The sequence below is a fragment of the Ictalurus furcatus genome, chromosome 25, assembly GCF_023375685.1.
Source record: "Ictalurus furcatus strain D&B chromosome 25, Billie_1.0, whole genome shotgun sequence".
Taxonomy (NCBI): domain Eukaryota; kingdom Metazoa; phylum Chordata; class Actinopteri; order Siluriformes; family Ictaluridae; genus Ictalurus; species Ictalurus furcatus.
Genome location: NC_071279.1, coordinates 19,808,924 through 19,831,357, shown reverse-complemented (window position 1 = coordinate 19,831,357; position 22,434 = coordinate 19,808,924). Strand labels below are relative to the sequence as shown.

Sequence of the window (22,434 nt, the reverse complement as noted above, 5' to 3'; positions counted from 1 at the left end):
TGGTGGATTTGCTCGTGTGCTTAGGATCATTATCCTGTTGAAAGGTCCACTTTCAGTTTAACTTCAACTTTCGGACAGATGGCCTCAAGTTATCTTCAAGCACTCTTTGATATGATGCAGAATTCATAGTTGAATCAATGAATGCAAACTGTCCAGTCCCTGAGGCAGCGAAGCAACCCCAAAGCATACCATTTCCACCACCGTGCTTCACAGTTGGTATGAGGTGCTTCTCCTGAAAAGCTGAATTTGGTCTGCACCAAACATGTCTGCTATTACTGTGGCCAAACAACTCTATCTTTGATTCGTCTGTCCAGAGCACATTATTCCAAAAGGCCTGGTCTTTCCCTATATGCTCATTGGCTGTAATCTTGGAAAGGCTTTTTCCTAGCATGCCTCCCATGCAGGTCAAATATGTGCTCTCTCTGATTATAGAAGGCATGCACTTTGACACCAACAGTTACAAAAATTACTAGCAGATCCTGTGATGAAATTTTGTGGTTCTTGGAGACTTATTTGTGCATCAAATGGTCTGCTCTTGGGCTGAATTTGCTGGGACGGCCAGTCCTGGACTAATTGGTAGTCGTATGAAATTTGTGCCACTTGTGGATGATTTTCCTTGCAGTGGAATGATGTATTTAAAATAATTTGGAGATCTTTTTAAATCCCTTGCCAGATCTGTCTGAAGGCTTTATGGAACTCTTTAGAGCTTGGCATGATGACATCACATATCTCAATTCCAAAGGGAACACCAGACACTAGATATGAGAGGGATATAAATAAGACCGGTTCCACCTGCACTCCCTAAGCAGGTTCTAATCACTGGCACCCAATCCTGAACACCTGATTCTAATTTTATGGATTTGAAGGTGTGATAAATGAAAATGGTCGCACTTATATAGCGCTTTTTTAACCTCAGTGGTTCCAAAGTGCTTTACACTGTAACTCAGCACCTTCGGTGCTTGAACCCCTAATAATAAAATAATAATAATAATAATAATAATAATAATAATAATACCACACACAGGAGATAAGGAACTGCATTAGTGATTTATATTTTGTCTGTGTTTCAAGCACAACTGGGTTTATGCCATGAATCCTCTGCTTCCTCTTCTGTGTCTTTTGTTTGAGAACATAAAGCTCATAAAAAGCTACATTAACCACACTTTTACTGTTACAGGCCTGACTGGCTATTTGGACTGTTCTACTATAGTAAACTGATAGTTGAAATTTCAAGGTGAGGAGGCATTTTCTATGGTTTGTTCCAGTTAGAGACAGGGAATTACAAGTTGCAACTACGCCTCAGACGTAGCATTATCTGACTGGAGATTATGTAGGGGCTAACTGCCCCTTAGGCTCACATATTGATTATAAAGGTAGATGTGGACCTGCTATGGCACTACTGCCCCTCATACCTCCGGCAGGGCCAACTCTTCCTTCAGCCTTTCCACCATGCCTAACACAACCAATTCCAATGACTAAGGCTGTGACAAGCCCTACTGGTATAACAGGTGTCCACATACTATTGGCCATATAGTATAGAATGGGGCAGTGGTGGCTCAGTGGTTAAAGGCTCTGGGTTACTGAACAGAAGGTCATGATTTCAAGCCCCAGCACTGCCAAGCTACCACTGTTGGGCCCTTGGGCAAGGCCCTTAACCCTCAATTACTCAGTTGTATAAATGAGATAAATGTAAGTCACTCTGGATAAGGGTGTCTGCCAAATGCCGTAAATGTAACTGTGACAGAGATATGATGATGGACTAATGTGCCCTAAGGGCAGGAGCAAACTAATTCCTTTATACTAAAAAATGTTATAACAGATTCAATTGATCAAGTCCAATTCCAACACAAACAAATCAATAATAATATAAATACATAGTATACTAATTATACACACACAAATATACAGTATTATAATAGTAATGTAATATAAAGTACATACTTATACAAATCATGCCAACATGATAACTGGATATATGATTTAGAGGTCATGTAACAGAAGCTGATGGCTCCGTGTCAGCGCACTTATCTTAAATATCTTAAATACATCTGAATAACAGAAATGTCCATCTACACTGCTATTTGCATACCCTAGTGTCAACAGAGTTTACTGTGTTGGGCTAAACTCTTCTCACACTGTGAGCAGTGACACCACGTCTGTCCTGTGTGAATGCACCAGTGTTTGTCAAGCACATTCGGTTGAATAAAACTCTTCCCACAATGTAAAGCAGTGGTACGGCTTCTCTTCTTTGTGAACACAGAGGTGGTTTTGGAGATCACTCTGTCGATTAAAACTCTTCCTACACCCTGAGCAATAATAAGTCTTCTCCCCTGTGTGAATGACTTGGTGTGCTTTGAGATGCCTCTTGCCTCTAAAACCCTTCCCACAGTCCGAGCAGTGATAGGGCTTCTCTCCTGTGTGAATGCGCTGGTGTGTCTGGAGTTCGCTCTGTCGAATAAAGCTCTTCCCACACTGTGAGCAGCAATACGGCTTCACTTGTATGTGAATGAGCTGATGATCTTGGAGATTACCATGTCGAATAAAACTCTTCCCGCATTGTGTGCAGCGGTACGGCTTCTCTCCTGTGTGAACGCGCTGGTGTTGTTGGAGATAACTCTGTTGGGCAAATCTCTTCCCACACTCTGAGCACTGATAGGGCTTCTCTCCTGTATGAATCCGCTGGTGCCGGATGAGATGACTCTGTCGAATAAAGCTCTTCCCACACTCTGAGCAGTGATGTGGCTTTTCTCCCGTGTGAATGACCTGGTGTTGTTGGAGATCACTCTGTCGAATAAAACTCTTCCCACACTGTGAGCAGTGATAGGGTTTCTCTCCCGTGTGAATGACCTGGTGTTGTTGGAGATAACTCTGCTGGGCAAAACTCTTCCCACACTCTGAGCAGTTGTATTTCTTCCCTCCATTGTGAATGCGCTGGTGCCGTTGCAGATTACACTTGTGCGCGAAGGTCTTCCCACACTCTGGGCAGTTATGTGGTTTTTCTCCTGTGTGAATGCGCTGGTGTCGTTGGAGGTTACTCTGCTGGGAAAAACTCTTACCACACACTGAGCAGGGATGGATTTCTTTCTGCATTTGTTCATGAGAGGTGCTACGGGTGTTAGAGGCGTTCAGACTAACAGAGATTGTTTGGTCATGTCTGGAGCTTCGTGTGGGCAGACTCTCATAATTAATTTCTCCTGATTTTATGAGTGTCTTGTATTCATCATAGTGCCATTGTCTGATGTGTTTTTGGAGGTAAATTTGAGATGCACAGGAAAGTGAACACCAGGAGCAGGAGAAGACTTGTAACTGGGGATTGTTCATTTCTGGAGCAGAAAATGAATAGTGTTGGAAACTCGTTATTTTGGAACAAAATATGAATGTAACAGTCTTTTTTCATTATGAGTAGATTATGGATACTTGCAAGTCATGCAGTGTGATACAGAAAATTATGTACACATTCAGATTCTTATCAAAATACCGCTTCACAGATCTACACCAGTAAATCAGCCCTAAACAGGCCATGCCTCAAATGGAGTAGCAATACAGTGGAACTCGTTGTCAGCTGGTGGATAGGCTTGTAACAGCCACCATGTTTGCTAAAAGCAATCTGAGTGTATGTGATACTTAACTTCCCCCTTGAGATATAATGATTGGAAATTGAAAACCGAATGTTACAGTGACAGCATTACCACAGGCTGTTGTTGTCCAGATGTAGCCTTCATCTTCAGGCTCTTCCTCTTTTATATGTTTATTTCCACCACTCAGTTCATCCGCAGAGGTGCTGTGGCCCACGCACCATGATGTTCCTTCACCTGAAATTCCATTATTTACATTTAAATCCTTTGATCACAATCAAAACTGTAAAAAAAAAAAAAAAATACCTGAAGGATATGTGGGAAAGTGTTAGTCACACAGACACAGTTAGTCACAAATAAGGACTAGTTAATTCAGTGAAGTATTACTGAGCTTGAGACTGTATTATAATACACCTTGTTCTCTTACAGAGATAGTCTTCATCATCAGATTCTTCCTTTATTACATGTTTCTGTTCGTCCATAGGTGTGATGTCTCCCGCAGAGCTTGATGTCCATCCACCTGAAAATCCATCAGATGAATTTAAACACAGTCATGTAAAAAAAAAAACCTGAAGCACAAAACAGAACAGTAACAGTTGTGACATTTTTTTAATGAAGTCTAGTTAATACTAAAATGAGAATCAGACTGGACTGTAATGTGCCATTTGCATTACAGAGGTAGTCTTCATCATCAGGTTCTTCCTTTTTTATATGTTTCTGATGGTCTACTGGGCCGATGTGTCCCACAGAGCTCGATGTCCCTCCACCTGAAGCCGTACAAGTTTTTGGCTGCACATCCTCACAAAGCTGATGACCAAAGAAGAAGAAGAAGAATTTAGCAAAGACAGTCAGGAGCTGATCTCCTGTCCCAAATAGATGTAAACATCTGGCACCCCAGCTAGGTCACCTGTGTCTGTGGGTCTGAATCTCCCACTGAGGACAGCACCCTACATGTTCAGGAAATGCTCTAGAATGCAACAACCCTCATCACTTGGGCCTTGGATTCAGTTAAGTGGAAGTTGTTCTGAGAATGGTGGATCCAGTGCATTTCCCAATTCCAAGCAAACACCAAAAGCTGTATGTGATAGCCATGGCAGTGCACCACAGTACCATGGATGACAAATCACAGAGGGGTGGGCGGGGGGGTCAAAGGTTTATTATGACTTTTATAAGACAGGCCAGGTACATCAATCTGCCACAATTCCATATGATTCCATGTGATGATGTCCCTTAAGGCCATTCCTCACTGGCTAAAGATGCACTACAGAGTTCCCTGATGTGCCACATATGTTCCCTATAGTGTAATTTAGACTGAACAATGGTTATCCAAACCATTAATACAAGTCAGAGCCATATCACCTTGCAGCTCTAGCCTGGTTACCCACTGAAGCTAAACAGGGTTGAGCTTGGCCAGTACCTGGATGGGAGACCACCTGGGGGAAAAATAAGGTTACTGCCGAAAGTCGTATTAGTGAGGCCAGCAGGAAGTGGTCTGTGTGGGGCCCAGTATAGTGACAGGGACACTATACTGTAAAAAAAAGAAAGTCTTTTGTGCTGGATGAGTTGTTAAACTGAGGTCATGACTCTCTGTGGTCATTAAAAATCCCAAGACACTTATGGTAAAAGAGTAGGGGTAAATCCCCCGGTGTCCTGGCAAATTGGCCCTTATCTATCATGGCCCCCTAATAATCTCCATCCCTGAATGGGGGATGCATCACTTTCCTCTCCACTAATAGCTGGTGTGTGTGTGGGGTGGGTGTTCTGGTGCACTATGGCTGCAGTCACATCATCCAGGTGGATGCTACACACTGGTGGTGGTTGAGGAGACCCCCCCTCCCCCCTTATAAAGTAAAGTGCTTTGAGTGCCTAGACAAGTGCTATATAAAATCTAAGGAAGTATAATGCAGAAGAAACCATGTAAATCAGAAAGATATGTTTTTTGGCTTGTCAATGCTTGTTCCAATACTCAGTTGCCCCAAGCTTTATGAAACCAAACAATAGACTAATACCAACATATGGATAACCTTTACCTGTGAGTGAGCAGGAGTGTGTGGAGGTTTTCTGCTACAGCCCAGTCGTGCCTCCGCTGATTCCATTTTAATAAGAGTTTCAAATCAATAAACTGGAAAAAGAGGTTTATGAGCAGAAATCTGGACTATTCTGCAGAATTACAGACTCCATTAAACCTACAGAGAAGAAAACAGGGGAATGACAATTCACAATTACGGTCAATGGCAGCACAATACACAGATCTAGAGTTTTTTTTAATTATAGTGAATAAATTTATTCACTATTCAGTAATAGATAAGGGACAACAGGCCTCATTTATCAAACTGGATACAAACGGATTTATGTGTAAATAGTTAGTATGAGCATTTACACATGAAATTTGGTATTCATGAAAATTCTGAAAAACATTCATATCTGCATAAGAAGACAAATTAACGTAAACCTCGACTTGATCAACTTCAAACTGTATAATCGGTATGGATTAATGCACTTTACATGTACATCATTTGTCAGACATCCTTATCCAGAGCAACTTATAGAAGATCTCTATAAAAACACACTCTCGTACTAGTTCACTGTGTCAGAGACTAATAGCACCATTGAGAGAATGGGAAAATGGTAATGTGAGCCAACACAAATCGTTAAATTAAGAAAAATAAAACTAATCATTCAATTATGAAAAAAGAAATGGTGCTGTAGAAACAGAGGACAGGCTGCCCTGCTGGAAAAAAAAAATATATAAACCCTCATAGAATTTGTAATGGTTTTAATGGTTATAAAGGAAATTGTATTGGTTTTAATGGAAACTCTAATGGTCCCTGTGGGTCTCTACTGATAATTTGTTGCCTTCTATTGGTGGTATGTTATGTATGGTGGACACCATTAAGGACCAATAATGGTAATGGTTTTATTGGTTATCTGACGGTTTGTAATGGTATTTGTAGTGGAAACCATTTGAATTTCTGTGATGATTTATATTTATATTCAGCATGACGGTCTGTCTGCGTATAGCCGTAAGTCAGAAACAAAGGCCTCGGAAGATTTAGCACTCACTCATTATTATTAGTAGTAGTAATGTTACATTTTATTAAATATTTTATTGACAGTAGTGAGTAAAAATAACTTCCACTTCTGTTTTTCAGGCTTTACCCTGATCCTTCATTTCAAGTCCAATAATTGTGGCTTGTTTTTTAAGGCTTTACCCTGATTGTTCATTTCTGCTCCCAGCTGGCTGTGCACGTGACCTTTTATGGCGTTTTGTGGGCGTCACTACATGCAAATCAGCTTGTCGGAACCTGCTTTGTAGCCCACAGGTTATTTACATTCATCAACATACACACGCAAGTACAAAGAACATCAGCGTTTCCGGGAACTTTTGTACATCTGCTGGAAATGTAGTTGGGTTTGTTTTACGCAAACATTTACACACAACTTCACTAAATGATAAATGAGGCCCAAATGTTAGTGATAGATAACTACATTAACTAGGTAATCATTATGAACTAGTGGGGATGGTGGCTCACTCACTAATAAACAACAATCATTCAGCAAATATTAATGAATAAATTAATCTGTAGGTGTGTTTTTAATAAAACGGAATCTTAGATGTACCATTTTCTCTGTATTACAGCAGATCAGCTAGTTTAACTTACCTCAGGTTTTAAGTCACAATGTAGTGAACATCCTCAAATACAGACAAAGACAGGATTTTATTATTTTTATGCAATATGAAACAAACCCAGGAATAGTTTCAGGGAGGAATAATAAACCAACGGCTCAGCTGTTTACACGGAGAGAAAGAGAAATAAAAGCTGCAGCTCATCTTCTTCTGTTGTGAGTTTACGGCGCAGTTAATGTTCACAGCGCCTCCTGCTGGAGCTTTCTGTAAACGTCTGTTACCAGAGAAACCAAACCTGAACCTATTAGCTGTACAGCAAGTAATTATATAGCAGTTTGCCAGCATGTATTGATGTAATTCTGTCTTAAATGCTAATAAAATAAAGGCTAATAAAACATTGGCACCCAAGACAAGCCCCTGAAGGTTCTGAAGTTTCATCAGAAATGAATCTTCATCACAGCACTAGTAGTCCACTACAGGCCCACCGGAAGGACATGCTGATTTTAACTAAGAACAGTGTGTGTGTTTTTTTCTTCTTCTTCTAAAATAAGGTGAAATCTATTTAAATCTACAATTTATGTGCCAAACAATCTGAAGATTGAGCAGATCCTTTCAATGCACTTGTATTTCAGGACTCTTGTGGCATTGTTACTAACGTACTATATTTGCAAGTTCATCATCATCTGGATGATAATAGCAGTCAAGTTGAATCTGTTAAATGCTAACTGGGCTGAATTAATTGCAGTAGTACTGTTCCCATGACACTCTGTTCTCTGTCTCTCCATAAAGCCTTCATCTTCCATAAAGTGACATGTTCCTGATGCATGTTTACTGAAAAGTTCATGGAGAACTAACACTAACACTTTGCACATGTGATCAAGACCTCTTTACTGTTTCGTCTGTTGTAAAGAGAAAAATGACTTGAGCAATGTTGAGGAAATAGTCTATGATTTTTTTTTAACTTTTAGAATCTGAATGAATAGGGTAAATGAGGTCTTACCAAGTTCCTTTCAATTAATAACAAAACTAAATACCTATTAATTGTGATTTTTTTTTTTTTTTTGGAGATTCCTGTACATTATGGTAAAAACATGCAACTTATCTTTTTTTGATGGATTTATTTTTAATTTTTGCTTATGTGGCATAATATGTAAATTTTTTTGACTCATTTGTAAGATGAAGTGAAACTACACGTCTCATAAATTTTGTAGGGTTTTGTAGCTGCCATTGGGTCTGTCTGTTCTCATACTTGAACTAACAGATTATCTGCAAAATATCTGCAATTTCTTTGACAGTGTGGTTCACATCCTTTGTTGGATTTTACATGGAATCAACCACATGAATAAAATTAGACATAGGATCAACATTTTTGACTGACGTTCCTGCCATGTTTTAGGACAGCATGATTTGTGCATACTATATATCCTCAACTGCTTGTGTAGTGTAAACGGTTCAGAGACATTTTTCTTCAGTCTCAGAGGGATTGCAGAAGCTTTGGTATTTTGAAGTGTGTTTAGTTTTCTCAGCAATCGTGTAGCGTGACGAATGAACCCCTCTGCAACTAGTTGCAAGTACAGTGATGAGGAAAAAGCCAATGAGCCTCCAAGAGGAACTCAAATTCATCTGCTGTTGTGCACAGCAGCTAGAGTACTCACACTCAGAGATCCCTGCTGAAGCACACCAGATCTTCACCTGAAATCTCATTATTTACATGTTGTTATTTTTAATAATTGTTGTTATTAATTATTATTTAAATATTACTATTTATTTATAGTGAACCTAAAGTACATATCTGAAGAATAAGTGAGGGAAAAACAAGTGGTTTGGTACTGATACTGTCATAAATTAATATTAAATAAATAATACCTTAATATTTTACAGACATAAACTTCACTTTCAGGTTCTTCTTTTTTTTTTTGGCATGTTTCAGTTGGTTCACAGGTGCAATGTCTCCCACAGGCTTGATCTTCCTCCATCTGAAAGTACATTAGTTATATTTAAATAGGATCATTTAAAATAACGTGAAGTACAAAATACAATAAATAGGGGAACAGTGAGAAATGTGGGTCTGGTCCCGTTAAAAATCAAGAATCATGTGTTTTACTAAGAATCAGAGTAGGCAGAAGAATGCCCTGTTGACTTACAGAAATAGTCTTCACCTTCAGGTTCTTCCTTTGAGCATCCTGCAAACTGCACTATGGTTTGGTTGAAGCAAAGCACCAGACCACCATTTTCAAGTGGACCAGAGATCAGTTTTCTGGACTCCTCATTACATCAAAAACTGCTTTCACACTTCACCCAACATACCAAACTTTTGGGGCAAACAGCCCTGAGGAGGGAGTGTGAAAACAATCTGAAAGGGGCCCGAAACTTGATCCGCAATTCCCCATTCACTCCTGTCATTAACATGCATCCTGGGTGACTGGAATACAAGTGGACAGAGCTGAGTAAAAGTACAGGAGTGAACAGGGTCAAAAGCAACTCGAAGACTCATTGTGATCCGATCACTCCAGTCACATTCAGAGATGGTCTGGGATGCATATGGCCACATCACATTTGAAGTGTGCGGAAATGGTCTTGATGTGTCCCAAACAGCAACGAAAGATGAAATAATCGCCTACATCATTTTCATAGCTGGAAAATAAATAATCATTGCAAAATTGTGTGCAACACTAGAGCTCTTTGATGCTAGGTTAATGGATAAAGATGATACTGTAACAGCAGAGATGAAAGCAGCTGCTTTTTATGTTTTTCATGTTCATCAGAGCTTGAGGCAATTCACCTGAAATTTTCCTCCCACTGTCCAAGAACATATGGGTATGTGGACTGGTCTCCCATCCAGGTTGTTTCCTCCTGGCTTGTGCCCAGTGTTTCCATGAGTGACACTGGATCCACCATGACCCTGACGAGGATTAAGCAGTTACCAAAGATGAATGTAGTAACAATTAAATGTAGTTAACAGTAAAATGTACTATTGAGTATCAGACTGGACTGCAGTGCATCCTTTCGACTAATAAAGGGAGTTTTCATCCATAGATTCTTCCTTTTTTACATGTTTCTCATGGTCTAGAGCGGTGATGTGTCCCATACAGCCTGATGTCCCTCCAACAGACGTCATACCAATTTCTATCTACACATCCCCACAAAGCTAATGACCAAAGATAAATAACATTTATTTAGCAAAATAACATCAACAGACTTATATATCCTGGGGATATTGTCCGAGGTTGATTTGCTTGGCCTTAAAAGCCACTCCTCATTAAAGTTTTTTTTTAAACAGCTTTTAACAGTAGCTATGAGGGATTAACTGGATAGCAAGCCACCAGGGAAGGAAATTCGTAGGCACTGTGTCAAACTTTAATATTATGTTAGCATCCACCCTAACCTGTAGTTGAGCTCACGTTTGCATAATAGCAAAGGTGACATTACACTTATTTATGATAAGTTCAATTAGTGGGTGGCTCTGGCTCTGGTGGTTAAGCGGGTTGTCCACTAATCACAGGGTTGGCAGTTCAATCCCTGGGCCATGTCCCTCCACATGCCAAAGTATCCTTGGGCAAGACACTGAACCCCAAATTGCTCCTGCTGCTGTCACTGGTGTATGTGTATGAGAAAGTTATTAATGCTTTTATCACATAGCGCTTAGATTATTGTAATACATTGTACTTGGGTCTTCCTCAGTCTTCTCTTGTCATCTCCAGATGGTTCAGAATGTAGCTGCAAGGCTGCTGACCAGGGCAAAGAAATATGATCATGTCACCCCAATTTTAGCATCGCTCCATTGGCTCCCGGTCCAGGAGGATTCAGTTTAAGATTCTGTTGTTTGTTTTTAAAACTCTTAATGATCACGCTCCTTCCTATCTCAAGGATCTTCTTACACCACATTTATCGAACAGACTTCTAAGATCTTATGATAGGTTTCTTTTGCATGTCCCTCGATCCCAGTTAAAAACAAAGGGGGATAGAGCTTTTTCAGTTGCTGCCCCTTGTTTATGGAATCAGTTGCCACTGGACATCCGCCTTGCACCTTCTATTAACACTTTTAAAAAGAGGCTTAAACATATCTCTTCTCCCATGCGTTTTAATCTATTTTTTATTGTTGTCTATTGTCTGTCATTATTTGGTTTTATTCTGTTTTCTATTTTACTTTCCTTATTCTGTTCAGCACTTTGGTCAGCTTTGCTGTGTGAAACGTGCTATATAATAAAATTGACTTACTTACTTCTCCACTGGTTGTAAGAACCATTTCCTTGTCACTACGAAACTTGAAAAAGGAAGTAATGTAAGTTGAGCGTCACCTTACTCTGCATGCAGCAGTGAGAGTGGACCATTGCCACCATTGATGCAAACCACAGTATGGTTTGGTTGAAGCAAAACCCCAGACCACTATTTTCAAGAGGACCGGGGGTCGGTTTTCTGGACTGCTCCTGGCATCAAAAATAGCTTTCACACTTCACCCAACATACCAAACTCTTAGGGCAAATTGCCCTGAATAAGAGAAGAAGGGAATGTGAAAACAACCTGAAAGGGGTCAGGCACCTTGATCCACCACAATTCCCTAAGGCCCCGTTCACACCTGTCATAAATGTGCATCCTGGGTGACCGGATCACATGTGAACAGTGCTAAGTACAGGAGTGAACAGGATCAAATGCATCTTGAAGGTCTGAATGAAGTAAGTATGAATGTGAATGCATCTCGATGTGTCCCAAACAGCAATGAAGGACCAAATAAATGCCTGCATCATTGCCCTAGGTGGAAAATATATTATCATTGCAAAATCATGCGGAAAGGTAGAGCTCTTTGATGCTTGGTTAATGGATAAAAAGTGATTCTATAACAGCAGAGATGAAAGCAGCTGTTTTCATAGCTTCATTCATTATTTCATCTCTCATTCATTTATAAGTTTCATTAAAAGACCATGTAATTAACAACGACTGAATCAATCAGTACAGGTACATGAAGTATGATTCATGGGACATTTCTGCCTTAAAATAAATGCAGCAGAATCCAGTGGAATAGATGTTTGAAATCCAATCACAAGCGGACACTAAAGATGCATTCATAATGCCAGCTGTGAAAGGCTATGTGTCTCAGCTGTCCACTTGTGATCTGATTACCCAGGATGCATGTTAATGTCAAGTGTGAACAGGGCCTAAGAAACCATTGTGGGATCTCCTGCTTATGACAGAGTCCGTGAAGGTCCTTACTTACCAAACTGAAATGGTATCTCTAAAACCTAACAATGCTAACAATCAGGAACTGAACACAGGACTTTGACACTTTGTTACTTTGACACGTACCAACTACCTAAACATTGTTGCAGACCAAGTACACCCCTTCATGCTAACGGTATTCCCTAAAGGCAGTGACCTCTTTCAGCAGGATAATGCGCCCTGTCACACTGCAGACTGGGCTTGGTAAGCACAATGTTGTTTCAGATCAAAATGTAACTTCACTGATAAGTATGTAATGACCTTGTTCACAAATGGTGTACCATTGTTGGATGACAGTTTTCTAGGGATTCCCCATCTAGGAATCACTTCTCTAACTAGGTGTTTTGCTACTGTTGGTGCGACTTGTTTCCTACATGGGGAACATTCAGGTTATTTTGAGAACATCTCAAGAATAATTAAGCAGTAACTTTAACCTTGAGGGGGTGTTTGTTCCAGAAAATCCATCATTAACTGTTAAAACAGTGCATCAGGTGTGGGGTGCACTCAGCAGAATGTTATGCACTTTCCCAATATTCAGTTGTAGGCATGTAACGCATTTGTTGCAAAATTGTGTTGAAAATCCTGGTGCATGCCAGTTTCTCTTTACCATGTCTACTATACCTAATTTAGATACATGGTCTGCACCATGCATGAGTTGGGCCAAATAAGGAAAAACAGTCTTTGGAACGGCTGGGCATCAAGCCAAACACTAGAAACTGGATCCATTCTGCAATGTGCACTCCACAGTTTCAGTTCCTGTTCAATGGCAAATTACTTTAAAATAGGCAAAGCATTTAAATCTGTAATAGAAACCAGAGAACATCTGGTTACGATGAAATCTGCAGTGTGTGCGTGTTGTGCGGTTTGTTTTGCAGCCAAATCAGCTTGAGAAACAGGGTCTGTGTCACGAGTATGTGCTTCTCATTTACAGACTGAAATAGATTTAGGAAGGAGAACACCATCCAGTAGATTCATGATCAGAATTTTGTGTGTGTGGGTTTGCCAGAGGGAGTAACAAAACCTCTGTTTGTTCAAAACACCAGTGTCATGTAATGATTTAAATTCAGAGGCAATTCAGAGGAATGAGCTGAAAGTGAAGCAGGCAATTTGTGACTCAGTAACTGAAAGCTGATCACACACAGCATGTGCAGATGAAGAGCATGAGAACCATCAGAGAGTTTCAAACTGGAACCATCAACAAAATAAATGCAATCAGCGTTAAGATTCGGAATGTCTGTCAGGTCTGGACATGGTTTGGAAATAATATCCAAAACAGTCAGACAGTCATGTGGGACCCCGTCCTCTGTAGTAGGAAGCAGGGTGGCAGGATTCAGCACGGTACAATGGTGAACAGTGACGCTCTGCAACAAGAATAAAATGTTCTGAAAAGTTAACAAACAAGCGTTTGAGATAAATGTGTAGTTCAAGAGCTGGTAATAGTTTTGTGTACGTCGTGTGGGACATGGACCTCTAGTTCATGCATGGCAACTAAGTCAAAGGCGTAAAAACCAGTCTCTGGCTGCAGCCAACGAGCATATACAAGGTCGGTGACCACACATAACAGGATCAAGACATTTAGAATAATAATCCACAGGTTTTCATTTTTCATAAAAACCACAGTTAAAACACCAGACACGAAACCATTTATTTCTGTGTACATACAAACAGCACTAGCAATAGCAGATTTTAAACATTCAAAAGAAATTTCACACTCCTCTGTCCATGTGACAACTTCATTCATGTGGATAGGGAGCTTGTGAGCCAAGTTAGAGAGAGGTTGTGATATTTCAGAATAATCAGGGATCCATGCACGGCAGTAATTTAACGTACTGAGAGGAGACATGACCTGCTTTTTCATCCAAGGTTTTGGGAGAGCAGAGATAGGAGAAATTCTCTCAGGATCAATTTTACGGTGTCATTTGAAATTATGTGTCCTAAATACTTGACAGGCTGTTGGACTGTCACATGCATATTTATGGACATTTTCCAAAAGAAACATTAGCAGAGACTCAGTATCCTGACAACAGGCTTCCTTTCTGGGGTTAACTAATAGCAGATTGTTGATTTAAACTAGCAGTTTGCTGTCTGCAGGCACAACAAAGGACTCTGAATTTTGTAACACCTATGTATTAAAGAAACTGGGAGAATCTGTGAGTCCCTGAGGCTTTGATAGCGTTTAGCCTTGAAATAAAAAGAAAACCAACACTTGTTGTCTGGATGAACTGGAATTGAGAAGAATGCATTGCCTAAAGTTGGTGTAATTTCTGAGCGTATTTTGGAAGGATTAGGAACAATGGGAACAGATAGAAAGACAGCCTCATTAACAAGATGTACGTTTCGTACCATTCTGTATGTGCCAGTTTTCTTTTTTAACAGTCAGTAGAGGGCTAGAAACAGGGGAATGCGTGCAGTTTTTCAACAGCGAGGCAATGATTTCACTTAGACCCTGCTTAGACTCGATGCTGAAACTCTCGCTTCACTGCTGCTCACTTCCGGTGTAAAATTTTTTACAGAGATTACAAACTGCAGTTTTGTCATAATTCCACACAATAGACATCTTCTTTGCATACAACACGAAATCCATGTGTTTTCATGCCCTCTTTTGATTAAACTATCGGCCGAGAGCGGGAAAAATAGCCTTTATCGGCTTCTTACATGCAACACTATCACTGTTCCATTTTCATGAATGCTATAGTGTGTGCACAAGTTACAGCACCTTGTGCTCATTTTTAATGACCAAGCTCTCTGATACTTCTCAGGCATTTTGGGACAAAGCCCCATGTGAAACTATGTGAGGTAATGACCCCAGTGTTGAGAACTTATGGGCTAGAATAACCAGGATGTGATATATGCTACAGTCAGTAGGGTTTATCTTAAACTACTTAAAGTAAACAAAATGCCAATAACAAGTATCAAAAGTGCATTTTTAAATAGCATCGTCAAGTACCATCTGTCACTGGTGGTAGACTTCAGAGTCTGTCTTTTAAATATCTTTTGCCCCAAAACACTGGCACTGACATAAAAGCACTTCACTAAACTTCTTCTATCAGAGAGGTTCCAGCACACAGGACTGATAGAGCTCCAGTATATCATCTCTGAATGCTCCAGTATATCATATCTTGTCTATCAGAATAGACAAGAATTCACTGTGAGCTTCACATCTCATTACAGCTAATGGACCAATCAAATCAGTCCACAGCTTCAAAACATCCAATCAGGCGTGAGTCTGGACCTGGTTTTCTACTGAACTCACAAGTTCATTACCTCACTATCACTTTGTCTAAACAGGAACGATGATCACACTCTTTGTCGCGCTTTACTCTCTTTTTTCTCTCCGCACAGCTGGTGAGTAACATTTTGAAAACTTTCATTTAAAATAGTCAAATTTCATATTTAAATCATTTACTGACATTAAACATTAAATATTAAACACTTTTTTACAGTAAAAACTTCTGACATCAAGGAGCTTCATGTGAAAACAGTAAAGCGTGGAGAAAATGTAACTATGGAGTGTAGCATGAGCAAGGTCAAAGACAAAAATAATTTAGCTTGGTACAGACAGAGTTTTGGAAAAGTGCCTCAGTATTTTGTAAGACATTACGGGCAAAATAATTACAACTTTGTTGATGAATTTAAAGATAGCCACTTCAGTATGACTGTAAATGACCAGAAGTTTGATCTCAACATTAACGGAACAAGAGAAGATGATGGAGGAGAATATTTCTGTGGAGAAGTGGAGGGAAATACAATAAAGTTCACATCTGGAACACGTCTGCAATTTGAAGGTAAACAGTTTTACTCTGATAACCTGCTAATTCCAGATCAACACTTTAACCAGAATTATGTGTACATATGCATTAATCTGGACCACAGAATCTCTCACCATCTTCAAAAAACAGCTAAAGACCCACCTCTTCCATGAACATCTAACCAACCCATAAAATAAATAAATAAATAAATAAAAATTACTCTGGCTCTTACACCTCTACTCTGCGCACTTTGCTTCTCCAGAACTCAATTAAAAATCTTGTATGGTAGCACTCCTTGTATTGTTCTCTGCTTGATATATCGCTTTGCTTGTATTTTCTCATTTGTAAGTCGCTTTGGATAAAAGCATCTGATAAATGAATAAATGTACAATGCATTAAATGTTGAATATTTCACATTATTCATTTAGTATCATTTCTGTTTATTTGCTGCTTTTCCAATGTATTTGTAAAGGTGAAGAGATGAAACACTCTCCTACACCTGGAACGGTTAACAACAACACAGATTCTGTTACAGGGTCCAATGAGGGTTCAAAGAGCAGTGATGGAAAAGGTAAGAGTTTTGATCACAGAATTGACAGAATTTTCTGTAGTTAAAACCTTTTCCTGTTAATAAATCATTCAATATTTATATATTCATTTTCATCATTTCAGGAGACAACTTTTGGATTATTGTCCTAACGACCTCCATTATAATATCTCTTATTTTAATCGTGTTTCTGCTTGGAGTTTTATATAAAAATCAGAGAAAAGGTTTGTTTATTTTTATTATTATTTTTAAAAATAATTTCCATCATCACAAAAACACTTATTACAGTTAATCATTACTGATATTTATTATTGTTGTATAAAGGGGCTTCCAACGACCATCCAGATAACACAAATCAGGTAATCCAGTGTTTTATCATGTGTATTGATTTTCTTTAAATAAATACAGATCTGTCCTCGAGTCTACAGGACATGTAGGATTATAACTGACATCACCTTACAAAATACAGTCAATAATAACTTTGTGAATCTTTTAATATGATCTGGTTTATTAACGGCTCTTGTTCTTTATCAGGCTGATGATGAAGATGTCTTGAACTATGCAGCTGTGAGTTTTGCTAAGAAACCTTCATCCTCCAGAGCATTCAGAGACAAGAGCCATGAAGACGTTTATGCACAAGTTAAAATAAAATAGATAAAGAGAAATGACTTCAGAATTGAAACACTGTACCCCTTTGCAATATGTAACTGTTATTAGTCATTAGTCTTTCATTAAGTTTGAATAGTTTCTATTAAAATTGTATTTGGAATATTTTCTCAGCATTTTCTCTTATAACAGCACACTTGATTTATAGAACGTAAAAATATTTATATGTTGTATGATTCTAAATCTTCTGTATCAAGGTTTAGGTCTTGCCAAATTATTGTAGATTTGTACTCAGTATATCTGGAAATTTAATGCATTTTACACATTTACTCTTTTACTTATGTCATTTTTTTTCAAAATTTAAACACTTATGTGCAAAAGGGCTGAATAAAAATATTCGACTGTTCAATATGAAATTAAGGTCCAGATAACCCAGCTAACAGGGAATGTTCTCAGAACTTTGGCTAATGTTCTGACAAGTTTCAAGCAAATTTATGAATGAACATTCTTCCAGTAATGAATGAATGAATGAATGAGCTTTATTGCCATGTTTACACACACAAGGAATTTATCTTGGTGACAGGACAGTGCAGAGGAAAAAAAAAATATATAAGGAATATCACACTATATATATATATATATATATATATATATATATATACACACACACACACACACACACACACACATATATATATATATATATATATATATATATATATATATATATATATATATTATCTTGTCTTTATCCGAAAAGTTGTCAAAAAGTTCATTGGCAACATCAAGCATGAATGTTTTGGCATACTCCCCATCTGTGAATGGCTTTCCGTTTCTCACAATTGCTAAAGCACCAGCAAAGCTAGCCGAATTCCAGTCACCTTGTTGGGTCCAAACACGGAGTTGCTGCTGACTAGCTTGCACTCTGCACAGTAGCTCTTGACATGCTTTCTTCCTGCTGTCCCCCGCAGGATATTTCGATGCAAATGTAGTATGGCGTGTGTCGAAGTGACGCTTTATATTTGACCGTTTCATCGATGCAATTTTATCTTTGCATATTAGACACACTGCAGAACCTGCTCTCTCCACAAAGGCGAATTCCTCTGTCCATTCCTGCTGAAAAGTACGATACTCCTCATCTTTTTTTCTTTTAGCCATCTTCTTCGATAAAAGGGTTTCTGCAGTTAGCTAGCTGACTACTTGATTAAAAGGAGGGAAGTTTACTTCCTGACCTCACAATGACCCGTGTACGTTACGCATTATCCAATAAAAATTTGCTGTTGTCCCGGAGGACAGCTGTGATTGGCTCCAGCCACCCGCAACCATGAACATGAGCGGTAGGAAATGAATGGATTGAAATACATGAGAATGTTTTATATTTTTAACGTTATTATTTTTTTTATTAAAGATTTGTCTGCGAGCCAGATGCAGCCATCAAAAGAGCCACATCTGGCTCGCAAGCCATAGGTTCCCGACCCCCGATCTAAACTAAATTCTCTTTGTGTCCTTTTATAACTCACACCATTTAAAACCAATGGCATCCAGAGTCTGACATCTTTAGTCAAACAGCAGCCATTCTAAAGGAGAGTTGGTTACTTCTCTTGCTATTTTGGAGATTTTTTCTTGACTGGATAAATAGTTGACTTTAGAGGCTTGCAGTCCCAGGGAATTCCTGTAGGAGCCAGTTAGATTTGCTGCAACATCGGATTCATTTTAAAATTGTATGTGAAATGGGATGAGATCTCCTAAATTGTGATCAGAAGCAGGCCATCTTTATCATTTTGTATTCTGAAAATAACTGAATCTTATGCATATAACAGCCTTCACTTTGGTATTTAGACTTTATTATAAGTGGATTATTTATAATTTGGATGTAAATATGTGATTTCCCCCTCTTCACACAAACTCCATCTGATTAAATGAGTTAACATGCAGCTGCACATAGCAACAGCAGGAGGAAAATTGCTGTCCACAAACTGCCCCCATCACCGCACATTATTAGCTTTGCACAATAACATGAGACGGTCAATTGTAATTATTATTGCTTGAAAATCAAAGTAAAGGAAAACACTAACCACAATATGTGTGAACCGTGTTCCCACTTTATTTGCCCTGATGCTAATTGAGTGTCACCCAGGCTAACAGTAACATCAACATCCCCATAGGTTCTGTACAGGAAACAGAAATGATAAGTTCACCTCTCGAGTCTTTGTGTTTGAGTTGTTCGTTCATCACGTCACAGCCCCACTGCATTCAGCCTATGGGGAGGTCACGGGATGAACAAACATCTCGGACCTGAAGAATCGAGAGGTTAACTAATCATTTCTGTTTCCGGGGAATAGACGTGACAAATGTGACGTGACGAAAGAAAGAACGACTCGGGTCAGGAGGTGAGATGAACTAACAGACCGCGTAGCCTCAAGACCGTAATGCTAATCTATTAATTAATCATTTCTGTTTCTCATAATTCGGCCTTGGTTGCATTAGCCTATAGTTTATTTTTTATTCCAAATGTGATCCACGTTTGCGTAAGTACTAGATGTGTTGGGGGAATTAAACATGTAACATTTTAATTATATTCTGCTGAAATAAACAAAATAACTACTGTCGTTCTCTCAGTGTTGCTTTCTATACTAAATGGCATTGTTTGTTTCTTTGTCTCTTCCCTACAAATGTTTCACATCTCTCTCAACGATAATGCATTGTATTTATCTGTATTTTGTACCTAGCATATATTTGCATATAAGTATTCTTGACCTCTTATTCAAATAGCTAAGTGCCCCATTACTGCATCACTGTATTATCACATTGACCACAAAAAACTTTTCATAGTCAACACTTCATCAATTTGCAGGAATATTACATTTTTTTGGCATAACAATAGTTGCCTTATATCACCCCCCCCCCCCCCAAAAAAGAACATGATTAAACAATAACATAATTCTTATGTCTTCCCATAAGTATGTGCATGCTATTGCTGTGACTTTGACATTCAAATCATTACTTATTTGAAACAAGTATATTTTTTACAATTTGAATTTTAAGGATTTAGCTTTAAAGAAGCATTTGTTGCAGTGGCCAAATCACCAAATACCTTACATTTCCCAAAAGGGCATACGAGCTTTAACTTTGATAGAACATATGACATCAAAAATATTATATATCAGTTGCTGTATTGAGAGCTGGTGCTTATAGATAGTATGTATTAATTGAGGAAAAAAAACTGACACTTGGAGGCAATAGATATTATTCAATTTTATTCAAATTCGCAGAGAAATTGTATGTAAAGAGAAAAAAACCTTCATGATACAGCTTCAGCTCTTGTATCAGTCGATGGAACTCCCCATGTTCTTCTCTTCTCTTAACTATGGGGTGTATCCAATATTGGTGTAGCGCCATCTACTGTCAGGGAGTGAATTTGCACTTTCATTCAGCGCATCGCCCGCATTTGACGGAAAACTCTTCTTAAAACGGACCGTTTAACCGGGCTTTAGAGCTGGGGTACTCAATCCGGGACTTTTCACGCACTTGGGTAAATTTGTATTCGAACTTGACACAGACTCTGACATTTTGGGATCGAGTCCGCGTCATGTGCGACTTGAAAAGAAAGATAAAAATAAATAACAACATAAACTTAAGAAAACAAGAAATGAATGAATGTCTCCCTGCCTGACCGGGGGCTTTCTGTGCGCATGCACCTGAAGCGCGTGAAGAGAAAGCCTCCTCATCGTGCAAGTACCGAACTGAGTTCTCTTTAGCGGTTTATTACGCTTGGACGGTGAAATAAACACACACATCATGTCAAAATGCAGGTCTGGTGGAGTGTTCATGTAAACACAGTCGGTTACGTCTTAAGTGAATGTAAACAGTTGGGAAAAATCAGAGGTGTGTCAGTACAGTATATTGGATCTGTGCATCAGGTCTTAAAGTGACAGCGGTCTAATAAACCTACTGCTGTGTGTCATTAATGTTCATCACACAACTAAACACAGAGAAAATCCCTCACTCGCTCATTAGACTGAATAACTTCAGTATATTTTATAAGAATTAGTGTATATGTCACACAGTGACATCGATTTTATTTTACATTTAATTGCTTTATTCAATTTCCGTAGTATTTTTCATGCGAACACTGATAGACCTACCTGAGAAAACGTATCGTTATGGTGGAATAAGATCGTAGTCGTATCGCCCGCCCCTAAACATCAGCATTTACTGATTCCAGTCTTGGATTTCATGTAAGATGTAGTAAACATCATAAACCCTGCTGACAGAGATTTTTATTAATTTTAGGAATTAAAATGAAATAAAGTGAGAAGATCTGATCTGTGAGATGAGTGTGTTGTGATCGATAGACAGATTAAAAGCAGTAATAAAGCACGAAGCTTGTTGTGAGCTGCTGCTGAATGTAAGTCTACTCTGTACTCTCTCTCTCAGACTATATAACTGTGGGGGAGAGGAATCACATCACGGTATAGTTTGATACAATAACAAAACAGCTTCGTTTGTATTTTCATACACACGTAATATAATAAAAGTTCTACATATACCTCTATATCCCGTTTTTCTTTAAAACCATTTTTTGATAGGAAACTAGTTGAGGTGCGGATGATATGAAATAAAAATATAAAATGGCAATGGCGAGATGTAATAGAGGTATTTTTTGTTACGTTTATGTTGCCATTGTTTTGTGAAGGTTAAAATATTAATTTAACAGCACAGTGTTCAGTTTACAATGGCAATTTCAAATCTTTTTTCAGTTTATTTACTTTCTGGACTCGGCCGGACTCGACTCGCACTCGGCCATTAAGGACTCGGACTTAAGTCCGACTCAGCCCCATTTGGATTCGGACTCGATTGGGTAAAAACTTGGTCTTGACTCTAACTCGACAAAGGTGGACTCGGACCCAACACTAAAAAAGCTGTATACATCTCTTTCATCCGCATTAAACAACACTATCTTTTGTTTCTATAGATTCTATACAGAAACGCTAAGGCCCTTATTCAGCCTGAAACACCACAAAGTGTTTGAAACAATTCATATATACAGAACACACTTAAATTTGTGGTGTTTTCTGTTTCTATTGTGTTGTTTTCAACATGTCTTGTTAAATT

The 22,434-nt window shown here is 38.8% G+C and overlaps 2 protein-coding genes across 4 annotated transcripts; one reads left to right on the top strand and one right to left on the bottom strand.

Annotated features, from left to right (window-relative positions):
* Positions 1-25: 25 nt before the first annotated feature.
* Positions 26-7,597, bottom strand: LOC128601485 (zinc finger protein 501-like). Of its 2 annotated transcripts, XM_053614726.1 has the most exons (6): positions 7,238-7,597; positions 5,606-5,761; positions 4,250-4,382; positions 4,003-4,095; positions 3,690-3,812; positions 26-3,323 (listed from the first exon to the last, which is right to left on the bottom strand). In XM_053614726.1, the coding sequence occupies exons 2-6, from the start codon at positions 5,669-5,671 to the stop codon at positions 2,185-2,187; spliced, it is 1,554 nt and encodes a 517-aa protein (XP_053470701.1). In that variant the 5' UTR covers positions 5,672-5,761; positions 7,238-7,597; the 3' UTR covers positions 26-2,184. The 2 variants fall into 2 exon arrangements, with proteins under 2 accessions (XP_053470701.1, XP_053470702.1); XM_053614727.1 differs by lacking the exons at positions 5,606-5,761; positions 7,238-7,597 and having other exon boundaries at positions 3,990-4,095; positions 4,250-4,365.
* Positions 7,598-15,347: 7,750 nt separating this feature from the next.
* Positions 15,348-17,869, top strand: LOC128601502 (uncharacterized). Of its 2 annotated transcripts, none has more exons than XM_053614765.1 (6): positions 15,348-15,762; positions 15,861-16,202; positions 16,702-16,737; positions 16,839-16,937; positions 17,038-17,072; positions 17,248-17,869. In XM_053614765.1, exons 1-6 carry the CDS (start codon positions 15,711-15,713, stop codon positions 17,365-17,367), a joined length of 684 nt encoding a protein of 227 aa, XP_053470740.1. In that variant the 5' UTR covers positions 15,348-15,710; the 3' UTR covers positions 17,368-17,869. The 2 variants fall into 2 exon arrangements, with proteins under 2 accessions (XP_053470740.1, XP_053470739.1); XM_053614764.1 differs by having other exon boundaries at positions 16,639-16,737.
* Positions 17,870-22,434: the final 4,565 nt, after the last annotated feature.

Excerpts from the sequence above, each read along its gene's own strand:
- LOC128601485 (XM_053614726.1), bottom strand. The coding sequence starts at position 5,671 with ATGGAATCAGCGGAGGCACGACTGGGCTGTAGCAGAAAACCTCCACAC. Across the intron at positions 4,383-5,605 it reads ACACTCCTGCTCACTCACAG|CTTTGTGAGGATGTGCAGCC; the intron begins GTAAAGGTTATC and ends TTTGGTCATCAG. Across the intron at positions 3,324-3,689 it reads CTGGACAACAACAGCCTGTG|AAATGAACAATCCCCAGTTA; the intron begins GTAATGCTGTCA and ends TTTCTGCTCCAG.
- LOC128601502 (XM_053614764.1), top strand. The coding sequence starts at position 15,711 with ATGATCACACTCTTTGTCGCGCTTTACTCTCTTTTTTCTCTCCGCACA. Across the intron at positions 15,763-15,860 it reads TTTTTCTCTCCGCACAGCTG|TAAAAACTTCTGACATCAAG; the intron begins GTGAGTAACATT and ends ACTTTTTTACAG. Across the intron at positions 17,073-17,247 it reads ATCCAGATAACACAAATCAG|GCTGATGATGAAGATGTCTT; the intron begins GTAATCCAGTGT and ends GTTCTTTATCAG.